Here is a 23,253-nt window from a genome sequence, read left to right as displayed (position 1 = left end):
ATAGAAAGAGGCACAGAGCCAAGGAAATTGGAGGGCATGTACAGGGTATGACTAATAACCCGGTTTGGCTGGGACCTAAGGTACATGCAGTGTCAGCTAAGTATTTCTGTGTTTATGTCAGTTTCATCGTCCCAGAGAGGGAGGACACCAGAGCCGACGGGTACCTGAGCTCTTTTGCTTCCTATTCCTGACCTCAAGCAGCAGTGGGCAATAATTACTTTCTAGTGCCCTTCACCCATCTCTTCCTCCCACCCCAAACACACAGTCACCCTCCCATACTCCAGAGTCATGTACTAAATCAACAAACAAAGGGAATCTTCAGCTTTGGATGAGTAAAGATTTGGAATAGAGGATCTCCGTGTGACACCTTACCGCTTTACCTGCTAGAAGCTAAGCTCATCTTTTCATTTTTCATTTGCTACTTTAACAACAACCTCCATCACTACCCTCTCATCTATATAGCCTGCAAATTTAGATTGTGATTGGAAATTATGTGTTAATCTAAAGTAAAATCTAATAACAGCAAGAAAGTTGAATGTTCCATAATGCGTTCCATGAATAGAAACTTCAAGCTGGAAGGAACCTTTAAGGCCTTCTAATCCAAGCCCTTTATTTTACAGATGAGGAAACTGAAGCCCAGAGAGGTGAAGTGAGGTGCCCAAGGCCACACAGCAAGTTAGAGGCACAGCTAGTACCATAGCTCAAGTCTCCTGACTCCCAGTCCAGTGCTCCTCCCATTACTCCACGGGTCCTGTCTCTAAGCTTCCTGACAAATGCTAGAACGGTAAACCTCCACTAGTATTTTTCCAGACCATGTTAAAACTCTTAAGGGGGAAAAAGGATGCTTTCTTGGATAATGTCAGCCATACGTAGCTCAATCTGTCTAAAGTTCTGGGACAGGGTCTTTTTATGCAGCCAACAGAGTCCAAATGTGGTGCTGTTTGCTTGGCCCATATGCTTTCATGTGTTCCCAGTTAGGCCATTACTGGAGGGAAAAAAACAAGAATCAGCTTGTTTTAAAACAAGGGACATACTGGACTCCCTCCCCTCCCCCCTCAGAAAAAAAAAATCAAGTTATCTTTAACAGATTCTAAAAATGCCTTTTCCCAAATATGCAGTCAGTTCCTTCAAAGGGCCCTTTGTTTATTTTCAGGAAGAAACCCAAGACAGCTGAAAACCAGAAGGCATCTGAGGAGAATGAGATTACTCAGCCGGGTGGATCCAGCGCCAAGCCGGGCCTTCCCTGCCTGAACTTTGAAGCTGTTTTGTCTCCAGACCCAGCCCTCATCCACTCAACACATTCACTGACAAACTCTCACGCTCACACCGGGTCATCTGATTGTGAGTACACCAGTAAGGTGATGGTGTCTTCGTGGCGCTTGGAGCGGCGTGCTTCTCCCCTGGGTTCTGGCTTTTTTTGCATTCCGAACAAGCCATTTCCATTTGGTCTTGTAGAGTAGTCAAAGGGAACTTGCCTCCATTTTGATTCAGCCAACGTCCATATTTTCAAAGCTAGAGTATATTTTAAAACCAGGTGTCCAGCCACTTGGCCTCAAAAGGCTGATTCATTATATGAACCACATTTTCTTTCATAACATTCACTCAAAAAAAAAAAAAAAAAAAGTTGGGTTACCGTTTTCTAATTATTCTTTTGTCCCCGCGATCTGAATAACAGCACTTCCACCATGACTAAACTGAACCACCAAATATGGACCTCAAAAAGCCAGTTAGACACAGGAAACATCCATTTTGAAATTACATAATACAAGTCAGCTTTGCATTAGTTATTGGAGTCTCATTTGGCTTGGCTGAATTTCCGTCCTTCCAGTTTTTAATTTATTTTGAAGTGGTTAAAGGATAGCATAAATTTACAGAAGAAAAGAGAATGGCTTCCAAGAATTCAGAATCCACCCAGACTTCACGTAGCCAATAAGAATTCAGGTTAAAAATATTTTTTAATTAAAAAAAACTGCCTACGGGCTAAATTTGGAAATGGGCAGCTTAATGAGATCGTCGCCATTGAAATCACTCCATTGCTGTTTATTTTTGCTGTCTTCCCACTAATCGGGGAGTCACTTCTTCAAATTCTATTTTAAGAAGTTGATAAATCATGTTTCGGAGCTTTTCTCTTTTTGAAGTGTAGCCCAATACTTCAAAGAGAAAGGAACATGTGTGGTGGGACAGTGGAAAGGAATGGAATAATTTTGGGGTCTGACCTGAAAGAATATTCCTTTTGGTGTTAAGATACCCAACAAGTATTCTGAACTGATCTGCATACAGGATGTCTAGTAACAGGCAAAGAACTGGCGTGTTCTTCTTTAGAAGGAGGAAGAATAAGACCAAGACGGTTTTGTTTTCAAAAAAGGACTCCATTTATCCTGTCCATGGACACAAGCATCCTTAATTAGGAAATGAGAGTCTAAATCTCCTCTTGTTATTTTTCTGACAAAACAAATGTAAAACTCTGCAAAGTGGGCAAGAAGTGGATGCGTCTGGGCGATTCCATTCCCTACTTGCTTCATCATCATAGTGTCTTAAGTAAAGGGACAAACAACCCAGGGGTTGAGGTCGGGGTGAAAAGGAGCTTGTTCTTCTGGTGGCTGCTCCAGCTGTCACTAGAAAGTGAAACGAGAAAGAACGGGATCCGAATCTCTAGAGCCCGTGTGATTTGTTCTAAGTTGCTGCTTCTGTAGAGAGCCCTGGGGATCAGGAGCAAGGACTGTGTTCTGTGGACCATCATAATAGTAACATCCTTGGCCCTTCTTGCTTGGCAGTCTCCAGCCTAATAGTAATTACAGGAAGAATTGGAAAATCACATGGCACAGTGCCCGTAGGCATGTGCGCGCTGTCCCTACCTACCAGGAAGGTAGCCCATTCCTGTGGAGAAGGGCCTGGAGCTCCTGCACGCACACCTTCATCGCCTGGCCTTCTGCCACACCTTATGGGGAAGATTACATAGAATGGCCTTAGCCCAGAAATCCCCTGTTGCAGCAAAATGAATGTTTTGCTGAATAGAGAAGGCACCGGGCTTCATTTATTGTACTTTACCATAAGCATCCTCCAGCCAGGTCTCGGCATTAGCCTGGAATACAAACAAGAAACTGTATGAGCGTCATGCTGCCGTACAGCTCAGAAGTGACCCAGAGGGAGCCAGGAGATCGGAGCTCACAGTGAGGTGTCCGAATGCAGTTGGAAGGAGAACAGATAGGGAGGAGACACCTAATCTCCAGCTGCATAGAAAGTCATTCCGATTTTGCCATTAAGATGTGTACGTCCTCTCTGTCCTAACCTGTTGATGAAATCGATTATGCTTTTCTCCAAATATATTTGGATCGTAGTTTGTCCTGATTTGAGCCTAGACTTAGAAGAAAATTGTTTTTAGGAAAGATTCACAGAAATCTGTCCATTTGGAGATTGCTTGAGAGAAGACAGGAAAGAGGTTTATTTTAAGCTGTTAAATTTTTTGGATGCTCTTCTTGCATTCAAGAAGTTTTTTTTGTTTTTTGTTTTTTTTTTTTACTTTCAAATGTCATTCTTACCATAGATTAATTTAAAAGCCTAATTTCTTTAAGGTAAAATATTCTGTTCCTATTTAGAACTAACAGATTTGGGGCATTTAAAAATAGTGCCCTTGACTTGTTAGTCTCTTTAACTTCAGAAACATTCCACCAGTGTGTGGTGTTCCAAGCTTTCACAAGTGCCTGAATTTTTATAGCACCTTTTTATTTGTTATGTGTTTAGCAAAATTATTCTTAGTCATGCTCTAATGCCCATTTCCTGTCAGTCATTATAATTCTTCCCAATTTATGGGTAGGAAAACTGAGAAAATTGACACTTCTGTCGATGAATGACTTGCTCGGTAGTTAACTCATTCAGATACTGAGGGATGTTTATGTATTTGCTCTCCCTGTAAGCAGCCTGAATTCTCTGTTCCAAGCCCATAAATGGCATTCTTGAAAATGTGTACTCGTATTGGTGACTGAGTTCTAAAACACTGTGGATCAGCATCCCCACAAGAGAGTCAGCTCTGCCTATGACCTGGTAAGAGCAGGTGAGACGTAGTGTTGTCACCTCTGAAGGACTCAGGCCAATGTTTTAGACAAGTCTGACCCCTAAAATTCTCAGCTGGCTACTTAACCTGCCCAGTGACTTCAAATTTTGCCAAAGATCCCAGTCATATCCAAACCAAGAAGGAATAGGGTTGAAAAATGCTTCCCCTTGTGAGATGGTGAGGTTACTATCGCTGCGGAACTGGGTGCTGCTCCGTGGCCCGCCCACTACCAATGACCTCCTAGCGACATTCCCCCACGACCTCCTAGCTTGCGGCCTCTTCACTGTTTCCAAAACTCCAGTGGTAAACGAACTCCGATGACGAGAACGCAAGGCGTTGAGATGAGTTTTGGAATGCAAAGGGTACGAAAGCCCTAGGTATTTGACAGAATGGTTCCCTGCTGAGGAACAGGCTGAGGAAGAGGTGAGCCGAGCTCTCTCTTCAGACGTGTAAAGAGGCCTAACCCGAGTCAGCAGAGCAGAGGAAGCCCGCCCTAGCCTGACAACTCTCAAGCTGCGGCACGTCACAGTCGTGTACGTGTGGCACACTCGCCCAGAACTACGACTCGCGTGCTTCTTCCATTTTGTTTTCCCCCAAATAAGGCTTCCATCGAAGGGAGAAGCGATTCTCCCCCCTTTGGCAGTGCTCCCGACTTTTGGCCGCGGAGCCACCTATTCTGATGTCTTTGTTTGGTTGGAAGCCGACATCCGTGGTGACTTACCTTCCGGTGTTTTGCACTGGCCTCAGCAGGCTGTCTCATTTGCTGTGTCCTTGCCAAGATGCACTTATGCATTAACAGTTTTTATTTATTTTTAATTTAACCTTTACACATTACCAAACTGTTGTGTGGGTGGGTTTAACTTTAGCTCCATAGGTAGCATGACTGCTGGGGCTGAGCACCGTCTGAGGAGACTGCTGGGCCCTTCCTTTCTCTCCCTGGCCTTCCACCTTCGCCGGTCTGCCCCCTCCCGACCCTTCACTTCCCCCCTCCTCCCCCAACTTCCATCACCAGGCCAAGTCCCCGAGATTAAAATTTTTAGTACACTTAGTTCAGTTTGAACTTTTAAACAATTTTTTTAAGAGAACAAAACAAAGAGGATTTTTTATGGCAAACTCCATTAATGCCACATTAAGGCTGACATTTTAATTACCCCAAAGTCAGGAAATGCAAAGTTCAGGTTCCCACAGCAACAGAAACTGTCCCCTTGAGTGCCAGCACCACAGCCGATTCTTTCTTTCCCTGATTACACAACACCAGGCGTGGGGACATTGTTTTGTCTCTGTGTATGTGGAAAGGAGCACGGTTTTTACCCTTTGTCTCTTTCCTGTAACTACAGTCGAGGATATGGGTCTTTAGCTTCCCTCCCCAGACCACCTATATGTATTATCCTGGAGCGGGAGACCGTTATGGCCCTACATGTGCACACAGACAGAATTAAAGTTGCCGTGGGAACATTAACTCTGCTTTCCGGACTTCCGTGCCAGTCACATTTAAACCATAATGTTGTAATTTTTGGCATGTAATAAATGTGCATTTCATGTACACAGACAGAAAGAAGCATAAAATGTATTTTAAAGAGCAATTAATTACTAACTTTGTGATTAAAAAACATTTGGTGCATGTTCCTTCCCATTTAGCATCAGCTGCTGGTCTTAGCCAGGCCTAATAGATGACATACTGCGCCTCATCCTGTATTTCAGATGTACTTACTGTATGTTCCTGTTCTTCGAGATAATTAATTCCCTTAGTAAAGCTGTAGGGGGAAAACAAAATGGAAAGAATATGCAAGCATGTAAATAGGGTAAGGGATATTTTGAAGGAAATGATTCATTTCTGCAAATAAACCTCTTAGTCCCTGATAAAGAGCCAGAAATCTGCTAAGTGGGTGTAGACAAAGGTTTCTGGCCACCTTAGAGCATCTGGTCCAGGGCTATAGGAACAACTTGAAAGCAGATTTCCCACTGAATTCCGGGCATGCCCAATGGGGGAGTGAGTTTACTCTGTAATAACTTTTCAGGCTTCAGGCTTAAAAAGTTATTTTACTCTGTCTCTGCTCTTCAGTTTATATTCAAACTGGAAAAGAAACGTTGTAGGGAATCGGGTAAAATATGGGCTTTGCCAAAGAACCCGATTTAGAGCGTAGTGTTGTCTCTTCCTGGATTTGAATCTGGTTGGCCCGTTTGTGTCGGAGAAGGACTTGTTTCAACATAAATGTTTGAACAAGTTTGTGAGTAAAAGAAATGGGTAGCAAGACACTGAAGGTACAGTGTCTAAAATCACAAATGCTTGGGTGCGCATTCGAAACTGGGTGAGATAGCGTCTCACTGAGAGGATGTGTCGCTTGAACTCTCTGGTAACGCTTTAAGGGGAGCACGCTCCTGAAGAATTTGCACCTCCGTTCTTGCTATTAGTTCGTTCTCTCTCCTGTCACGCGTTCCTTTTTGTTCAGTTTGATTGTGTATGGTATTTAACCTTTAAGAAAGACACTGCAGTTTTACAGGGCTCTGATTTGCTTTCACTTGGGCTGTCTGTATGTGTGAATGTATGTCTGTATGAGTGAAAACTGCTCAGGCAAGTTTGAAGGTCTCCTTGGCAAATTTGACTGTGTGTTCAGAAAGTTTCCAATCAGAAAGCTGATGCAGTGTAAAACCTTCCAAAAACTTCCTGAGGCACCTGTTCACATGAAAAGATTGGATTTCTGCTGGAGGTGCTCAGAAGGCAGTGTTTATAACCGAAGATCTCTGTTTGGAGTGCCAAAAAATGAAAAACATTTTGGCCCCCAAAAAACCTCCATAAATGTTCAAAATGTATAATCAAACAAAAGCTTCATTTGGATTCAAATGCGTGTATCTCAGCAGATGTGTCTAAACTAACTGGAATCCCACAGGAGCAGATGAACTGGATTTGGGTATGTCTTGATAACTGAGTTATTCTTAGGCTTTGAAAGGACAAAAATGGTCCATCTGTGAAGAACCGTAATAGAGACATGGCAAAAAACAGCATCCTCTGAAAGAGTTTATTTATGGAATTTAGGACAAGTTGGACAATCCTGAAAACATTTTGGGGTCACACTAATTTGCAGAAGAAATATAATCAAAATGGGCTGGAATGAGCAACCACAGATAGCTATTATCCTATGGCTTTGCAATTAATTTTCTGCTAGATTCCGTATCAGTTAAACAGTAAATAGAGCATCTTTGGTATAACTGAGTGTCCTCATTGTCCCCCGAGTGCCCTGCATCCCTTTTTATTCTACTTCCTATGAAGAATGACATGTTTACCTCTTCATAGCTAACAGTTTCAACTATCTTTCTGCTATGTCGTTAGCCAAGCAAACCTCTTACCTATTAAGTGTGGACTCATTTCTTTAAAGATAGTCTTGCCCTTTATAAACAGTCACCTTTCTGCCTCTGAGTTAATTGGTACATAATCTCTTACTTTTATTACCTTTGATGCCCTCTTATTTAGAGGTTTCAGTGCTTAGTCCAGCACTGTGCATCAGAAGGCCAGTTAATGTTTTTATTTGCTCTAATTCCTAGAGCCACTACTTGGCACATCTAGGAACACATTTATTGTCAAAAGTCTTTTTCTTGAAGTTTCCTGTCACAGTCTACCTCTTTTTATAGAATTGTCCCCCCTTTTAATAAAACTTGTTGTGTCCCTACACTGCTAATTTAACTGGATGTCTTCCATGGTCACTTCATGCAATAATTTCTAATAGTCCTGTACCCTTCATGCACACATTCCTTCATTTAGTCATTCATCAAATACTGCTGAGCCCCTGCTTCTATGCAAGTCCTCAGTGAGCGCTAGAGGTAAAGACACCAACAAGACTCCGTCCCCCCAATTTAGGAGCTCAGTGTTCCCAAACACCTGGCTAAAACTAGAAAACTGTGACGGGGGGTGTACAAATGCAGTATTAAAGTGTTTCTGAGGAGGGGGCCTGAAGCAGTGGGAAGGGGACATTAGACCTGGATCATGAAAGAGCAGGTGTGTGTAAGGTGAAAGAAGGGGAGGGGGAATGGTATTCCACACAGGAGGAACAGAAACAAAGCCACAGAGACCAAAAAAAAAAAAAAAGGGTGTTTTCAGAAAACAGAGCAGTTCAGTTATGACACTCAGACCTTCTTAGACTTCATCTCATTTTAATATAAACCCGTGGGGCACTTTATATTTGGGTAACATTGCCTGTCATGAAAATTCAGGTGGGCTGAATTGCATATCCTTTCTAGAGACATTTCCTTCCCAATTAAAAAATAAAACAAGACACCCACTTATTTTCTAATAGGCACAAGTACCCTCTTTCATTCAGTCAGTAGATGTAAGAAAGTATTGAGGGACCTAGTAGTAATTTACTGATGAACAGATTTCAAAATAACTTTTCTTATTGAGAAAGGGTCATTCTTGGAGCCACAGAGTCCCCTGTAAGTGTCACGCTGGAACTCTGTCATTGACTTGTGGTCTCCCCAGGTTCTAGCAATCTGTCCTCTTCTGAAATCCTCCCAGTTCCCCTTGCAGATCTGGTCTCGTGACCAATTGCTTCAAGCTGCTCCACGCCATATTGCTCTCCCAAATATTGCATGAGGGTGCCTATGATTGTCCACATATAATTGTTAAGACTTACTGCTGGTTTTCAGGGCTCTGTTCTTCATCTTGCCATCCCATATCTTGCTAGAATACATCTTTAATTCTTATCTGCAGCTGCTAGTGACCGTTTGATATGTGCTTCCTCCACGCGTGGCAAATTTCATTATATAAAATCCGTGTTCCTCCATATCTGTCAGGGATTCTCACATCCTGACTTAAAAAACAAAAATTGCCCTCAGAGAGGGATAATTTAGGACCAGTTGAGAGCATGCATGAAGACTCTCAGAATTCCTTGCTTTAAGAAATTTCAAGTCAAATCCGTCCACCAATCTCCTCACATCAAGTTCCACAGTCGACTCAACCCCCTGTTAATTCACCGGCTGAATAAGCATTTTTCGCTTTTCTCCTGCCTCTGTATCCTTTGTTCCCTCCAGGGAATGTGTACCGGTGAGTCCTTTTTATCAGCACTGGAAGAGATGAAATGTTACCTGATCTAAATCCACTATTATTCAGATGAGGAAACTGAGGCCCACAGAGGGCAAGTGTCCTACAAAAATATTTCCACATAGTGAGTCGAAGAACTAAAAACAGAATCCCACTCCTTCTCCCCCCATACTATGCTGCCAGCTACCCAGTTGGCTTTAAGGAGAACTTACATTTGCTGGACAGAAAGAGAGTCAGGACTGTTCATCTACCGATTTACTGAATGCTTTCAACGTGGAGAACCAGGCCTATGTATTGTGTAGGATGCAGTTTTATAAACTGGAAACCTCTGTACAGAGATTTGGAATCTCGTAGAGAAGATCAGATGCCTTCACAAACAGCTACCTTGCAGAGTGGTTAAAGATACGTCCTGTACACCTGGAAGCACCACAGCATTGATTCAGTCACTTGGCAAGCATGTGTAGGGTACATCTTATGTGCCTGGCCCTACACGGACTTCTGTGGGGATACAAAGGTAGAGACAACCAGACCTTGCCACCAAAAATCTTAAAACTTAGTGCATGTCCTCAAATCACCATTATCTGAGAAAGAAGTTGGAAAGTTCATGAAATACATCATAATCCAGTTTATAGTAATATCCAGTTCAGTTTATCAGGAAAGGTTCCATTTGAGCTCTCTTGAAAAATGCAAAGAATTTCTTTGGAAGTAAGGCATGAGGGTAAGGGATAAGGAGTCCACATTTTGGTATAAAGCTGTGGACAGGTTTTAAGTAGGGGCTGCCATCCTCAAACTTTGCTGTAGGAAGCTCTAATTTAGCAAGGGTGTAGAGGGTGCATGGTGGGAAGGGGTGGCTGGAGGGAGGAGAGAGCCTGGGAAGCTTTGTCAGTAGTTCAGACTTTGGGTAACCTGAAGGGGGATAGTGATGAGCCAGGTTCAACAGACTTTGTGGATGAGGGTAGACAGCTCTAGGAACTGATTGAGTGTTTGTTAAGAGAAAGGAGATCATCAGAGCCAGCTCCAACATATCAAAAAGAGGAGACAAAAGGAAATGTTTAGAGGAGTAGAATACAGTTCAGTTTTAAACAATGCTGAGAATGAGACACCAGGGGTAGACCCAATGGAGACAATTAACAGAGTCACAAACAGGGTAGTGGAGTACAGCAGGAAGATTTGAAATTAGGGCTAGCGAATGCTTTCACCAAGAAGCCAAACTTGGGGACGCCTGGGTGGCTCAGTCAGTTAAGCGTCTGCCTTCAGCTCAGGTCATGATCCCAGGGTCCTGGGCTCGAGTCCCGCATCGGGCTCCCTGCTCCGCGGGGAGCCTGCTTCTCCCTCTGCCTCTGCCTCTCTCTCTCTCTATCTCTCATGAATAAATGAATAAAAATCTTAAAAAAAAATTGTTAAGAAGCCAAACTTGACACCATGAATATGGGAGTAAATTCAAAGAAGACTGTTGAGAGAAAAAAGAGAAAATAGAATACTTACAGTGAGTGGTAAGAAAGAGAATGAGGAACAGCAAAGGAGGAGAAGAAAAGAAGGTCTGAGATATAGGAAAAACAGGATAGTCCAAAAGACCCTCAGGGAGAAGGGGCAGCAGTGTTGGGTGCTGCAGACACCAAGGATTTGTGGCTTCCTGGTGGCTGTTAAGAGAGCAGAGTCAGATGCATCACAAAAACACCAAAAAAGGGGGTTCAAGAGCAAAGAGAAGATCAGTGAGAAAGCAACAACTCAGCACTACTCTTTAAAGAAGTTTAATACTTTACAAAGAAATAATGAACAGGTGATACAAAAGCAGGGTGAGGAATATTTTTATGATACAAGAGTCTCAAGCCCATTTATAGACTAAAGAATAAAAACCAGTATTAAGGGAGACTCTGCAATTAAATAGGCGAGGTGAGAGAGAATTAGATCTTCCATGTACACAGCAATTGGAATGATAATATATGAAAAAGAAATGTAAAGTCACTACCCAAGCCCAACAAATCAGTAATTGTATTATTTTAGTTCTTTCTCTCCTCCTTTCCAGCATGGCTTTCTCTTCCTTTTAGCTAATAAGAACGAATGCTCATGTCTTCTTCAGATGCCTTCACAAATATTCACTAATCCTTAGTAATCTTTAAGCATTAGCCAGAGGACAGGTACCATATACTTTGAGCACTAAAATTTTTCCAAAATTTTTTTTCTTTTTTTTTTTATTCTTATGTTAATCCCCATAACATTACATCATTAGTTTTAGATGAAGTGTTCCATGATTCATTGTTTGTGCATAACACCCAGTGCTCCATGCAGAATGTGCCCTCCTCAATACCCACCACCAGGCTAACCCATCCTCCCACCCCCCTCCCCTCTAGAACCCTCAGTTTGTTTTTCAGAGTCCATCGTCTCTCATGGTTCGTCTACCCCTCCGATTTCCCCTGCTTCATTCTTCCCCTCCCGCTACCTTCTTCTTCTTCTTTTTTTTTTTTCTTAACATATATTGCATTATTTGTTTCAGAGGTACAGATCTGAGATTCAACAGTCTTGCACAATTCACAGCACTTACCAGAGCACATACCCTCCCCAGTGTCTATCACCCAGTCACCCCATCCCTCCCATCCCACCCCCGACTCCAGCAACCCTCAGTTTGTTTCCTACAATTAAGAATTCCTCATATCAGTGAGATCATATGATACATGTCTTTCTCTGTTTGACTTATTTCACTCAACATAATACCCTCCAGTTCCATCCACGTCGTTGCAAATGGCAAGATCTCATTCCTTTTGATGGCTGCATAATATTCCATTGTATATATATACCACATCTTCTTTATCCATTCATCTGTCGATGGACATCTTGGCTCTTTCCACAGTTTGGCTATTGTGGACACTGCTGCTATAAACATTGGGTTGCACATACCACTTCGGATCCCTACTTTTGTATCTTTGGGGTAAATACCCAGTAGTGCAATTGCTGGATCATATGGTAGCTCTATTTTCAACTTTTTGAGGAACCTCCTTCCCAAAATTTTTAAAACAAATTCTCTTAAAGCATAATCTTTTTGAAAATGTCACATTCTGAGAAATTCTTTTATGACAGGTTCAATTCAAGTCGCTCTGTATTACTGACAACAAATTTATGTGTTGTTCTCATGTACTTCTTCACTGTCACAAGACATCCTCAAGTTCACTATTTTGTGGAGATTTTTTTAAACTTTTTACTTGATCTATATTGTTCTCTTTGATGGCTGAAGACATCCCTAAGGCCACTGTCACCTGGACACACAATATCTGCAATTACTTCTACTTCAAGATGCTGTTCTGGAACCAACTAAATCAAATGTTACTTTCCTCTGCTATTAAATTACTTCTAGAACAAATAAGAAAATTATTTTATCGCTGCTAGAATACAAAAACAACTACATGGAAGAACTGTGAATATGAGTCTTTATCATTTCACAAGGAAGAATGAATTCATAATTGATGCCAAAATGGACCTTGAGTTACTCTCGAACTCCAAAAAAGAATTTCTTCCTACTCATTTATCTTCAGTGGTTTTAACTAGGTTCATGTTATTGGTTTTATACCAAGATCTCATGCAGTATTCAACCAGGCATACATGATTTTTAAGAGTGCTTGGTGTGATATGAAGAATACCACATGAAGAATTGCAAGAAGTGAAATTAACTTTGTCATTAATTTTTTGGTAATCATTTTCTTTTCTGTATAATCACTTATTGTCTCTTTGCCTCATATCTCAACTGGGTACTTAGGTATAAAGGAGACAGTAAAAGGAAGGTATATATGCATTTGAGCTACAGAGCAGAATTCCATGTCTCCTGGAAAATACACATGCAAATTCTGAACTTTGACCATTAGATGATAATTCCAGGGGAAAGGATGCATAGCCTTTCCTCAGGGAAATACTGTAGGTCTCTGCTTGGTAGGATGGGGTGGTTAGGATTTTTTTCCCCCAGTTTTAAGGAAACCCCCAGAAATCTGGTTTATTCCATTTTATTCCTGACCTAAGGGTCCCAGAGGAAAGGTTGGATCCTGGGTTTCTGAAGTAGACATTAATCCTGGGTTAACATGCTGAGAGGCATTCCAAGCAGACCTGGGCACTGTCCTTGGGCAGTGATACAGGCGGGGCCTTCATACGGAGGCTACCCTCTCCCTCCAGAAGAAGGACTCCTCTAGAAGAAGAAATGTTGACCGGAAGGCTTGGTATTATGGTACCATGACTGGGCCTCTCTCTCAGAATCTATGAACCTCCTAAGAAGATATGCATACAGGCATGCTTGCCTATGTGGGTACTGTTCTGGTACACAGTGTATAGCTTTCTTTAGGCTGGGGTCAGAGAACGAAAAGAAGGAAAGAGCCACTTCCCCAAGATATATCCCAAACAGAATCTGCATGCTCAAACCTGGCCCCCAAAAGTAAACTAAGAAGCAAGTCCCATACGAACATCCAAACGTGGACTGGTTCCTAAAGAAGTCCCTCCAAGATGCCTGCAGGGCAGAGGCAGATGTAATAACAGACTTCTAAAGCTATTTCTTCATTATCTGATAATGGAATAGATTTGGACCATGTGTTGCTCAGAAAATGTGTTCTCACCCCCACGGTCTACGTATGTGCTCTTTTTAACGTGAACTTCCACCTATGAATGCATTTTACATGTCTTTACCTAACCTCCCTATATTTCCATTTCCTCATGTGCATAATGAGAATGCAAATAGTATCTGTCTCCTGGGGTTATTATAAGGATTAGATGGAATGCTATATGGAAAGCTCCTAAAACAGCACCAGAAAGACAGCCAACACTCAGTGAACTTGAGCATTAGCTCTAGTTTAAATGTTTTAAATTATTAAGTAAATATGTACTAAAATTGATGTAACATAAATGATCTATGTCATAGTTGCAGGGCCTGCATCCTCCCCCCCCCCCCCGAGAGTGACTGAGGAGAGGCCCGCATCTGTAAGAGAGTATGTGGGACAGTGACCCTCCTCACTTTAGGAAAAGGCCACTGCCCCTCTCCTTGCCCCTTCTCGGATTCAGGCCCAGGTAGACTGAGAAGCCTCTCCATTATCTTTTTGCCTTCCTTCATTCCCTCATTTGTCTTGGTGTGGGTTTTTGTCCTAAAATTGGAAGAGAACTAATATTTACTAAGCATCCACTGTGTGTCAAGTGCCGTCATTCTTACAAAATATTCCATTTTAGCGATAAGGGAACTGCAGCTCAAACAAGTTAAAAAATCCTTCTGAATGTTTTCTTCTTGGTATAGGGAAGGTTTAGAGTATTATTAAATGATATGACAGTAGGATAGTCTTGACCTATTAAGTTCCTTCTTGTCCTCAAGTGCGTTCCAGTCAATGAGAGATTTTCGAATTATAGGGAAGGGATCTGTGTGCTGTCTTAGCTCAGGATAAGTCATCATAGAAGCTGGACCTGGCTCTGCTGTGCATCCTCCTTCCACGGGAGCCATCACCCAGCACTGATAGCCGAAAAGGACAAAACAGCAGGTCCTTAGAACGGGCAAATGGCTGTGCTGCCACATCCCAGGGCCCTCTCCGAAGAGACCTGCTTACAACTAAAGAAACTCATCTTTCATCTTTTTGAAAGACAGTGTGCCTGATGGCTTCAGAGTATTTTGAAATAATTGAAAATAGAGGCAAAGTGAAAAGAGTAAATGTGTTGCACTGCAGAGAAGGATTGCTCTGAATCACCCAGCTCACTTACCTTCTTCCAATCCGAAGCAGTTTGCAGGAGTTGAAAAATATATATATAATCTTAAGAAATTCAGTAAGACTTGTTGGCTCATTATACCGAGTAAGCCTTTCCTGCCCTGTGGTGCCCACATAGTTTTTGGTAATGGAGATCATTTTGGACATTTGCTTCTCTTAACTCCGGAGCATTTTCGCAGCTGAGTGTAGCATTCCAGGGACACGTGGGTATGGAACTTGAGCTATAAGTCTCTTAGTAAGAGGTGCAGATCAAATGCTAACCTAGACTGTACGAAGTCTCTATAAATCCCAAGTCAGAGCTTTAAAACAGTGACGTACTGAGTTGTGATTTCTGCATCTCATATGCAGGACTCCTTAAATCATATGTTGACACCTAATCAGCAGAATCCAAAGACACAAATTAGATGGTACACTATTTACAGAGAAAATATATGTGTAGCTTGAAAAGAAACAATCCCTCAGGGTTGCAGTCCCACCAAAAGAAAAAGGAAAAAGGTAGCAGTTGCAATCTGAACTCTCAACATTGTAGCCAAGAAAGGAAAGAATATAACAATAGAGTAAGAGAGAGTCAAGACAGAACATCTTAGTTAAAGGAGTCTAGACCTTCGAGAAATATGTTTGAGAAAGATTGAGAAGAAATTCTAAGTAAGACAAATCATCCCTGTTCCTCAAATAACATGCCGGCAGTTAAATTATTAAATGCTTATTTGGACCAGGCAGAAGAACTCGTGAGGGTAGAAGTCCTATCTTGTTCACTGCTGGATCCTTAGCACCTAGCAGAGTGCTTGGCCATAGTGGTTGCTCAGAGAATATTTGTTGAATGAATAAATGAATGAATGAATGTGGTGGGGAAGAACGGAGTGAAAGGAAGGGTAGATCGTGTTTGTGAGTATTTTGCCTGTTGGTGAAAGTGTAAGTATGGATTTTTTACTGGGTTTTTTCACTTCAGGAGACCTATAAAACAAAGTGCATCACAGATACCCTCTGGTTTCTATGCTGGGAAAACAGAATGGTTTTCCGTTGGATGTAGGCTGCTACATGTTTTGATTCTAGTAACAATATGGCAGGGTTAAGGTCAACTTTGTAGTATAATCTGGTGCCTGTTTTTGATAGATATCATGAAAATAGATACTTATTTTCAAGATGCTCAAACAGATGATTAGGCGAAAGCTCCAGCAAACCTTGAAACAAGAAAAAGGAAAGGTTTTCCCACTCCCACCTCCCATTACTGTACCATCCTACAGAGTTTTCTGCAACCCCACGCCCTCCTCCTTGTTTCACCCATTTCCCTGGTCTAATCCTTGTCTAGGGGACACCCATTTCCCTGGTCTAATCCTTGTCTAGGGGACACCGCAGTCTAGCAGAAGGCAGTTCTTGGGAAATCCACACCCCACGCAGTGCTCCCCAGCTCCTCTCACGGAACTGGCATGATTTGATCAACAACAGGCAGGCCCAGGGCGACAAGCGCTTGGCTTAGAATCCCAGTGTCCTCCTGCTGGAAGGGCCCTCCAGAGAGTTCTTCACACCCATCCTCCCTCAACTGGCTGGACACTAGAAGAATGTGTAGGAAAACAAACTCCTGGCTGAATGAATGGTGGATTAAATGAATGAGAGATGAGTTCACTCCTCCAGAGTCTCCACCATACTACTTGAATAGAAAGCTAACTTTGAAGCCACTCTGTTCTCCATGGCACGATTTTGTATATACTCAGCTTTAGAATATGGTTGCCATCTGTGGCCAGTGCATAGGACTAAGGAAGCACTGGGGTGAGTAGAAGGGGGCCAGGAGGGAAGAAAAGAGACACTTAAAATGAGCTAATGATCTCCTTTGTGTTGGAGTCTAGGGTTCAGAACTTCAGTGCTGTACTTCAAGAACAAAACACCAGTGTGTCTTAGACCACACCAGGCGCCGGTACATCAGATGAAACCTGCACTGTGTGGTGTTCAGTCACTGAGCCTCAAGAAGCTCTGAAAGTGAAATTAAAGGAACAAACCGGGGAAACTGAAAGGAGTAAAGGCTTAGGGAAAAACACAATCAGGAGGGCTCTGCAGATATGTGTCTTTGGGGTTACAGTAGTTCAAAAATGAATCTACTAATTAAAGAGTTGGAAAATGCTAGAAATCCCAGGAATTTAAGGATCTTTAGAAGAAATGAGATACTTCTCCATATACTCTGTGTACATTGTGATCCTTTAGTACAATCTCAGGGTGCAAGTGACCTGGCTATTGTGCATTGTTGCACATTTAAATGGTTGATTGTGAGTTACAGACAGCTCTACTAGAGCATTGGGCGGGTGGTCTTTTAAAAATAGAAAAAAGCTGTAAAGCAAAGCCAAATAAGACCAGCGAACATCTCTAAAAGGCAGTGAATAGCTCACAGAGCTTCCTAGTTTCCCTGATCTTATCTGTATAAATTGTTGGTTGTGGCACAGAATCGTATGGCTGATTTATATACTGAAACAACATGCCAGAGAATAAGAATTCAGCTGAGGATATACACTAGAGGAGAAAATGATTGCAGCAGAGTTAACTTGGCTTTTGAAAAAGGTTAGCTAGCTGGTTAAGTGTAGCATCTGAAGGCAAGTGTTGTTATATGTTTAGCAGTAGTTCTGTATCTCAAGTTGGAGAAATTTCCAGGGTAGGGGGCTGGAAATCCTGTTGGCCTTGCAAGGAAAGAACCTCATCAGAGATATATGTAATAGAAGTTTAGAAGTACTGACAATCCTAGGCATGCACAAATCACTTTACAGAGCACGAAGTGATGACCCAGCAGGGCATCACACTGGTGCCTAAGAGCGGCAAACATTTGTTGGCTGCACGTACTCTGACCTTGACTTGCCGCCGTCTGCCGTCCAGGACAAGACACACAACTGTGACTCGACGACAATTAGAATGTTAGTACTGCCCTAAAATCTGTCAGGTATAGCTTCTCTTCCTAGGAACCCAACGTGCCTCCGTATTTTGTTTTATTTCCCCTACTACATCCCTGTGAAGCAAATGCAACTTCATGTTACAGGTAGGATAACTGGTCCACAAAGAAATAACTTAGTTCTTTGTCTTTAAATTTGAAATGATTCAGAATCACTATATGACCCTGCTCAATGTACTGTTTTTCCTCATTATGTTAGGTTTCCAGGAAAAGGACCTGTTTTGTCTCTCTCATTATTATTTTTAATTGGTTTTCAGAGAAGTTGAGATAAAAACAGAATCTAACAAATATCCCATGGAGATATTTGGTGTTCTCTTTTCTTTTAAAGAATAAATTAAGACCTTCTCTGCTCCTCTCTCCTGGCTCTCTACACAGATAGTCAAAATCCCATGCCAATTTTCAAACAAATAGCTGGATCATAGTCCCCTCTGTTGAGGAAATGGCCTTATAAATTCTGTCTACAACCTGCAAAAGTTACTTTGGTTGTAAACCTTACCAATTTTACCTGAGCATTTATAAACAGTACCCATATCTGACCTGGCTCTAAGCTCAATAATACATTTATACCCAGTATGTGAAAGGCCAAAGAGAAACCTAGTGTCTTATTCCCTCTGGTGACCTACAGTAAATAGTGTGTATTTACTTATTTACTTTGTAAATGAGGACACCCAGTGGCCACCAAGTGAAAATATTCTAAACAATCTCCCTCCGACATTGTTTATGCAAAAATACATACCCAGTTATCAAAGCTGATGACAGATATCTCTGTAACATCTGCGAGCAAGCAGTTTAGCTTCCCTAAGTTAGGCAAGAGTGGTGGGAGTTTGGCCTGATCATTTTTATATCACATCAGAGCTTGGTTGTCTCTTCTCACTTTGGGTTATAAGGTATTGGCTCTGCTTTTAGCTGCATTGAGTCCTCAGCTGACAGGAGGACCTAATGAGCTGTCTCTTGGGAGAAATGGAATCCAGGAGTTGGGGACACTAAGGCCTGTGTCAGAAACCATAAATGCGTGAGCACAGTTTGTGAGAAACTCAGTGAACACATAAAAAAACCCACTGCTTTAGACCTTAAATTCATACTGAAAATAGAACTATGACTATTATTCCCTGATGAGAGGCGGTAGATAGTAAAGGAGAGGGGAAGAGCATTACACAGAACTTCAAGACAGAAAGACCCCCTGGGACTACCACATGCAGACATACCTCAGAGGAAGGTATGGGACTATTACATGCAGACATACCTCAGAGAAAAGGTGCCACTGGAAATTCCCAGCTACACTGCCAGCATGTTTGGGAAGTTCAATGGAGACCTGACCTAACAAATACTCAGTTAGGACCTCCTCAATGTAAAGAAACGTGTTGGGCAGCGTGAAGGGTCCAATAATCAGTAGTTGTAGCTGTAGTTATAACAAGGTAAAGTACTAGCCTGCGGGAAGCTTGGACTCTTCTTGTAGACATAGACAAGCATAAATGAAAAGAGACAATAATCAATAATGTACTGAATTATGTGGTACATGTGTAAGAAGTTCAGATTTGCCTTAGCTGGGTTTCGAGAGGCCCCTCACAGTGGTCCTTGCCCCAAGACCATCACTGTTCCTCTCAAGGCAGTACCTTTTTATGTCCAGCCTCCAGAAGTGTACCAAGAAATTACCCCCAGCTAGAGCTGTGTGTAAGCAGAGACTTCAAACTTTATCAGTTTCCCCATTTGAGGGGTAGTTGATTCTTTTTCTCCCCTGCCAAGCCACCTCAGTGTAACTCCAAAGCACCAGCCTCACCCTCCTCACCTCACAATTAAGCTAGAAAGGGCCTAGCTGAATTCGCCTTAGAGGGCCTAGATTCCAAAAATAGAGCCCTCTGTCCTGGGGCCTTGTCTTTAAGGCCTAACTTCTGATTCGGACTCTTGAGGCCACAGCTTCCTGCGGCAAGGGAGCCCAGAACTGTGTACCAGCTCAGCCTTTCTTAATTGCCTTACTGTTATGAAAGTTTTCTTGTTTAATGGGGGGGAAAAAAGACCAAAACAGAAATTAATGTTTCACTCTATTACCTCACCAACCAGTTGGAACTAAGAAAAGAGAGAACTCGGGGTGGACTCCAGCAATGGAAGAAGGCTCCACAGAGAAGAAAGAACTTTGAATAGGGTTCTCAAATGGTACATAAGGTTTAGTAAGTAACGAAAGTACAGTATTTCAGAACTCAGGACAAAGTCAGCAGAAGAGAATTGACAAATGCAAGGGATGGCAAAATGTCCAACTTCTCATATTAGTGCAGAGATTTCATTTGGGAAAATGAGAAAATAAGATCAACCCAGTGAAGTAAGATGAGATCATTAGAATGTTACCTGTAGCTATAGAATACTCTCTTACAGCTTAATATCTTTTCTCCTATGACATGTAAATAATATAAAAATATTATATGAAAGAACATATAAAGAACACAGTAAAGATGAAATATCTTGTTCCTTATTAGAATAATTTTGAAGTATGCCTTCTACTTCATTTACTTACCAATGTCTCCCAAGGTTTTGAGTTCCAACAACATTTATCTAGGATCTTCTTCATCTTACCATGAGCCAAAAGTGTTATTCTTTCTCAAGGAAATCCTGTGCCTGGTTTTATGATGATCACCCTAGGTGGGCTATTGAGATGTAGTTTCAGCTACTTGTCTTAAACTAGCCCACATCAAACTACCTCTGTGCTTCTCACTTAACTAGTAATCCAGCAAAACAAATTTACCTTTTTCCCTGGCTTTTCCTTGTTGCTTTGAGCTAGAAGGCCTTCATTTTTTTCGGTAAAACAATCTATCATGGCTCAAGCCCACGCCCTCTATAGAGAAATAATGTAGCCCCCTTCTACCGACAAACTATGTTTGAAAACCAGTTGTCACATTGGAACTTGTTTTTTCTAGGAAGACATAAGCAAAGAGAACATCTGAGCATAAATCTCAAGAACTGCTTCAAAAGCAGTTTCAAAACAGTGCAGCAACAGAGGCCCAAAGGAAGTTCTGTGGACTGGGAAGCTCTGTGATTATTTTAGTAAAATAGCTTTTTTAAAAATGACACGATGGGGTTCTGTTTTCTCACTTGTTGAAGTTCAGATAAAAGTTTTCCCAAAGTCGAAAAATTAATTTCTTACATAACTATACCCTAACACCAGTTGATATTTTCCAAATCCTGGGAGTTATGCTGGATCTTCGAACTCACTAAAGATAAAACTTTATTTTTCCTTTAAATTAAGTATATGATGATATAGAGATCAAAAGAAGAACAGATTCGTAAGTAAGAAGATGCTGGTTTTAATATAAACACTTTTTAAATTTATAATTTCTTTTGAAGCAGAAAAAAAGGACCAAACTTATTAACTATACATTTGAATATAAAGATCCTTCTTTAAGGCCTATCCAAAGCCAAGTTCAAACTGCATACTTCCACTGTGAATTTAAGTAGATCCCTTTGTTCATTTTTGTATCACCCACGGATGCAGCATCTCTGTGTTTTTGTTCCCCAGATTTAGTGAACAAAAGAAAAGGTTACAATAGGGCAGCAGCTAAATTTGTAAGGAAAGAGCTTTATAAAAAAAAAATCAAACTCCTAAAAGGTGTCTCAAAAGATTTATGATATAAGAGGATTTAAAGGCATCATCCTCAGATTTCATTGACTTTCCTCCTTAGTCCCAGCAGGTCCTCCCTCCTCAAGAAGAAGCCATTTCATTTCAGCTTCAGAATGAGAGCATAGGTGTCTTTCAGAATGTTATCTAGAATTATAGCTGTCCAATGCCTTTGTCCCCAGAGTTAAAACTTAGCTTTCACAAGCTGTACTATAAGAGAATAAAGAAGGTGTTTGAACATTCAGTGTTTTATGCCACTGGAATCAGATGCTCAAAGTATAGAAATTCATAAAGCATGTAGCTTGATAATACCCGAAGCTGAAGTTTTAACTTATATTTAGAATGGGTTCCATAACGTTGATGTTCAATTACTTCCTGATTGTTTGATTATATCCTTACCTCATAACTAAAGGGATTTCAGTTGGCTTAAAAGGATACTCAATACATTAGTAAATATGTAGGAAAATATACATAACTATAAAAAAGAAATCAGCATTGAGTAAAATAAGGAATTGACACTTGAATGAGGCTAGGGGGTAAATTTTACTTACAAAAGCATACCATGAGGTCCCATATCATTGCAAAATGTGAAAATGCAACCTAAATTTTGATTCTGAGCTCCAGCTATGATTTTCACAGGGTCCACAAAGATAAAAGTAGAACCAGGTTTTCCTGGGCACCGAAGTCTGAGAGAAGCTGATTGATTAATATACGTTTCAAATATCAAAGGTCCTTAAGGATGAATTTCTTCCACTGTTTGAGATTTCAGATCATCTATGGCCTTATGGATCCATTTACACAAGGGTATTCTCAGTAAATGTTTCACTCATAAATTGGTGAAAATTCAAATGACCCAAACAACTTCATATATCAGTCCGTTGTATTTGCAATGTTAGATGCATAGTCAGGCATTTCTCAGCCCCTTCTTGGAGGTAACAGCAGAATGAATGTGGAATCAAGCAAGCCAAAGGCCTGGGCTATCTGAGGGAGACTGTGAGAACCCCCAGAGCCGAATAAAAGGGCTTCCCTGGGACTTTTCCTTTGGCCCTGAAAATCCCACCAGTATTATCAGTCTCTTCTTATCCTTCAGACAAAATGTAAAGCTCTTACTTTTTGGTAGAGGGAAGAGAGGGGAAGGACAACAGGAATGAAGGCTTGATCCAGATTTGGGGATGGGCCTGAAGATCACAGGGCAAATATGTTCCTACTTCACAATTTTGCCCCCTTGTTCTCCATACTTGAAGCTTCAGAAAACTTAATGGTGTAGCTGAAGGAAAGAAGGGAGGGAGGGAGGGAGGGAGGAAGGGAGGGAGGGAGGGAGGAAGGAAGGAAGAGAGAGAGGGAGGGAGGGAAGGAAGGAAGGAAGGAAGGAAGGAAGGAAGGAAGGAAGGAAGGAAGGAAGGAAGGAGAGAGGGGGAGGGAGGAAGAGAGGAAGGAAAGAAGGGAGAAAGAGAAAGAAAGAAAAGCCAACCACCAGTTTGACGTACCACAGAGCTTTCAGGTGAAGTCTATCTTGTTGGCTAGATTAGAAGTACATATTTACTTAAAAAAAAGAAGAAGAAGAAAGAAAAGAAGTGCATGTTAAGTTTGTATTTATTTATACTGCAATATCTCATTTTTCACAGTCAAAAAACATTAAAGGATGGTTCCTAGTTCTTCCATGGATTTGTGTTAACCGTTGAAGGGGATCCACCCTGATAAAGACCTGTGTTTGGCCTCACCGACTGTCCAACTATCTAGCTCTGTTACATTCCTCCAGATCTCAGCTAGCATAGTACTTTATCATTTCTGTTCTCTTCTTTCTCTCTTCCTTTTCAATCCTCTTTTTACTTTTAAGTCATTCTCTTCAGAAAGGTAACTGCTGCACTTTGGCTAGGACTGTCGAGTTGATCACATAACTAAAGTAAATGGGAAGTACCA

The 23,253-nt window shown here is 41.5% G+C and overlaps 1 protein-coding gene across 2 annotated transcripts in view; it reads left to right on the top strand.

Moving 5' to 3' along the window:
- The window catches only part of ZBTB20 (zinc finger and BTB domain containing 20), a 632,172-nt gene that overhangs the window by 589,215 nt on the left and 19,704 nt on the right, over nucleotides 1-23,253 (top strand). The window contains exons 9-10 of one of the 2 annotated variants that reach the window (XM_021692619.2): nucleotides 621-784; nucleotides 1,154-1,341. In XM_021692619.2, coding sequence (XP_021548294.1) covers nucleotides 774-784; nucleotides 1,154-1,341 — 199 coding nt within the window. In that variant the 5' untranslated portion in view covers nucleotides 621-773. Of the gene's footprint in view, nucleotides 1-620; nucleotides 785-1,075; nucleotides 1,342-23,253 lie in introns of those variants that run through there. The other variant, XM_044919731.1, reaches the window with a different exon arrangement.

This window comes from Neomonachus schauinslandi, chromosome 1 (assembly GCF_002201575.2).
Source record: "Neomonachus schauinslandi chromosome 1, ASM220157v2, whole genome shotgun sequence".
In the NCBI taxonomy this organism is placed as follows: domain Eukaryota; kingdom Metazoa; phylum Chordata; class Mammalia; order Carnivora; family Phocidae; genus Neomonachus; species Neomonachus schauinslandi.
The sequence above is the reverse complement of the archived record's forward strand: the minus strand, read 5'-3'. Positions and strand labels throughout refer to the sequence as shown.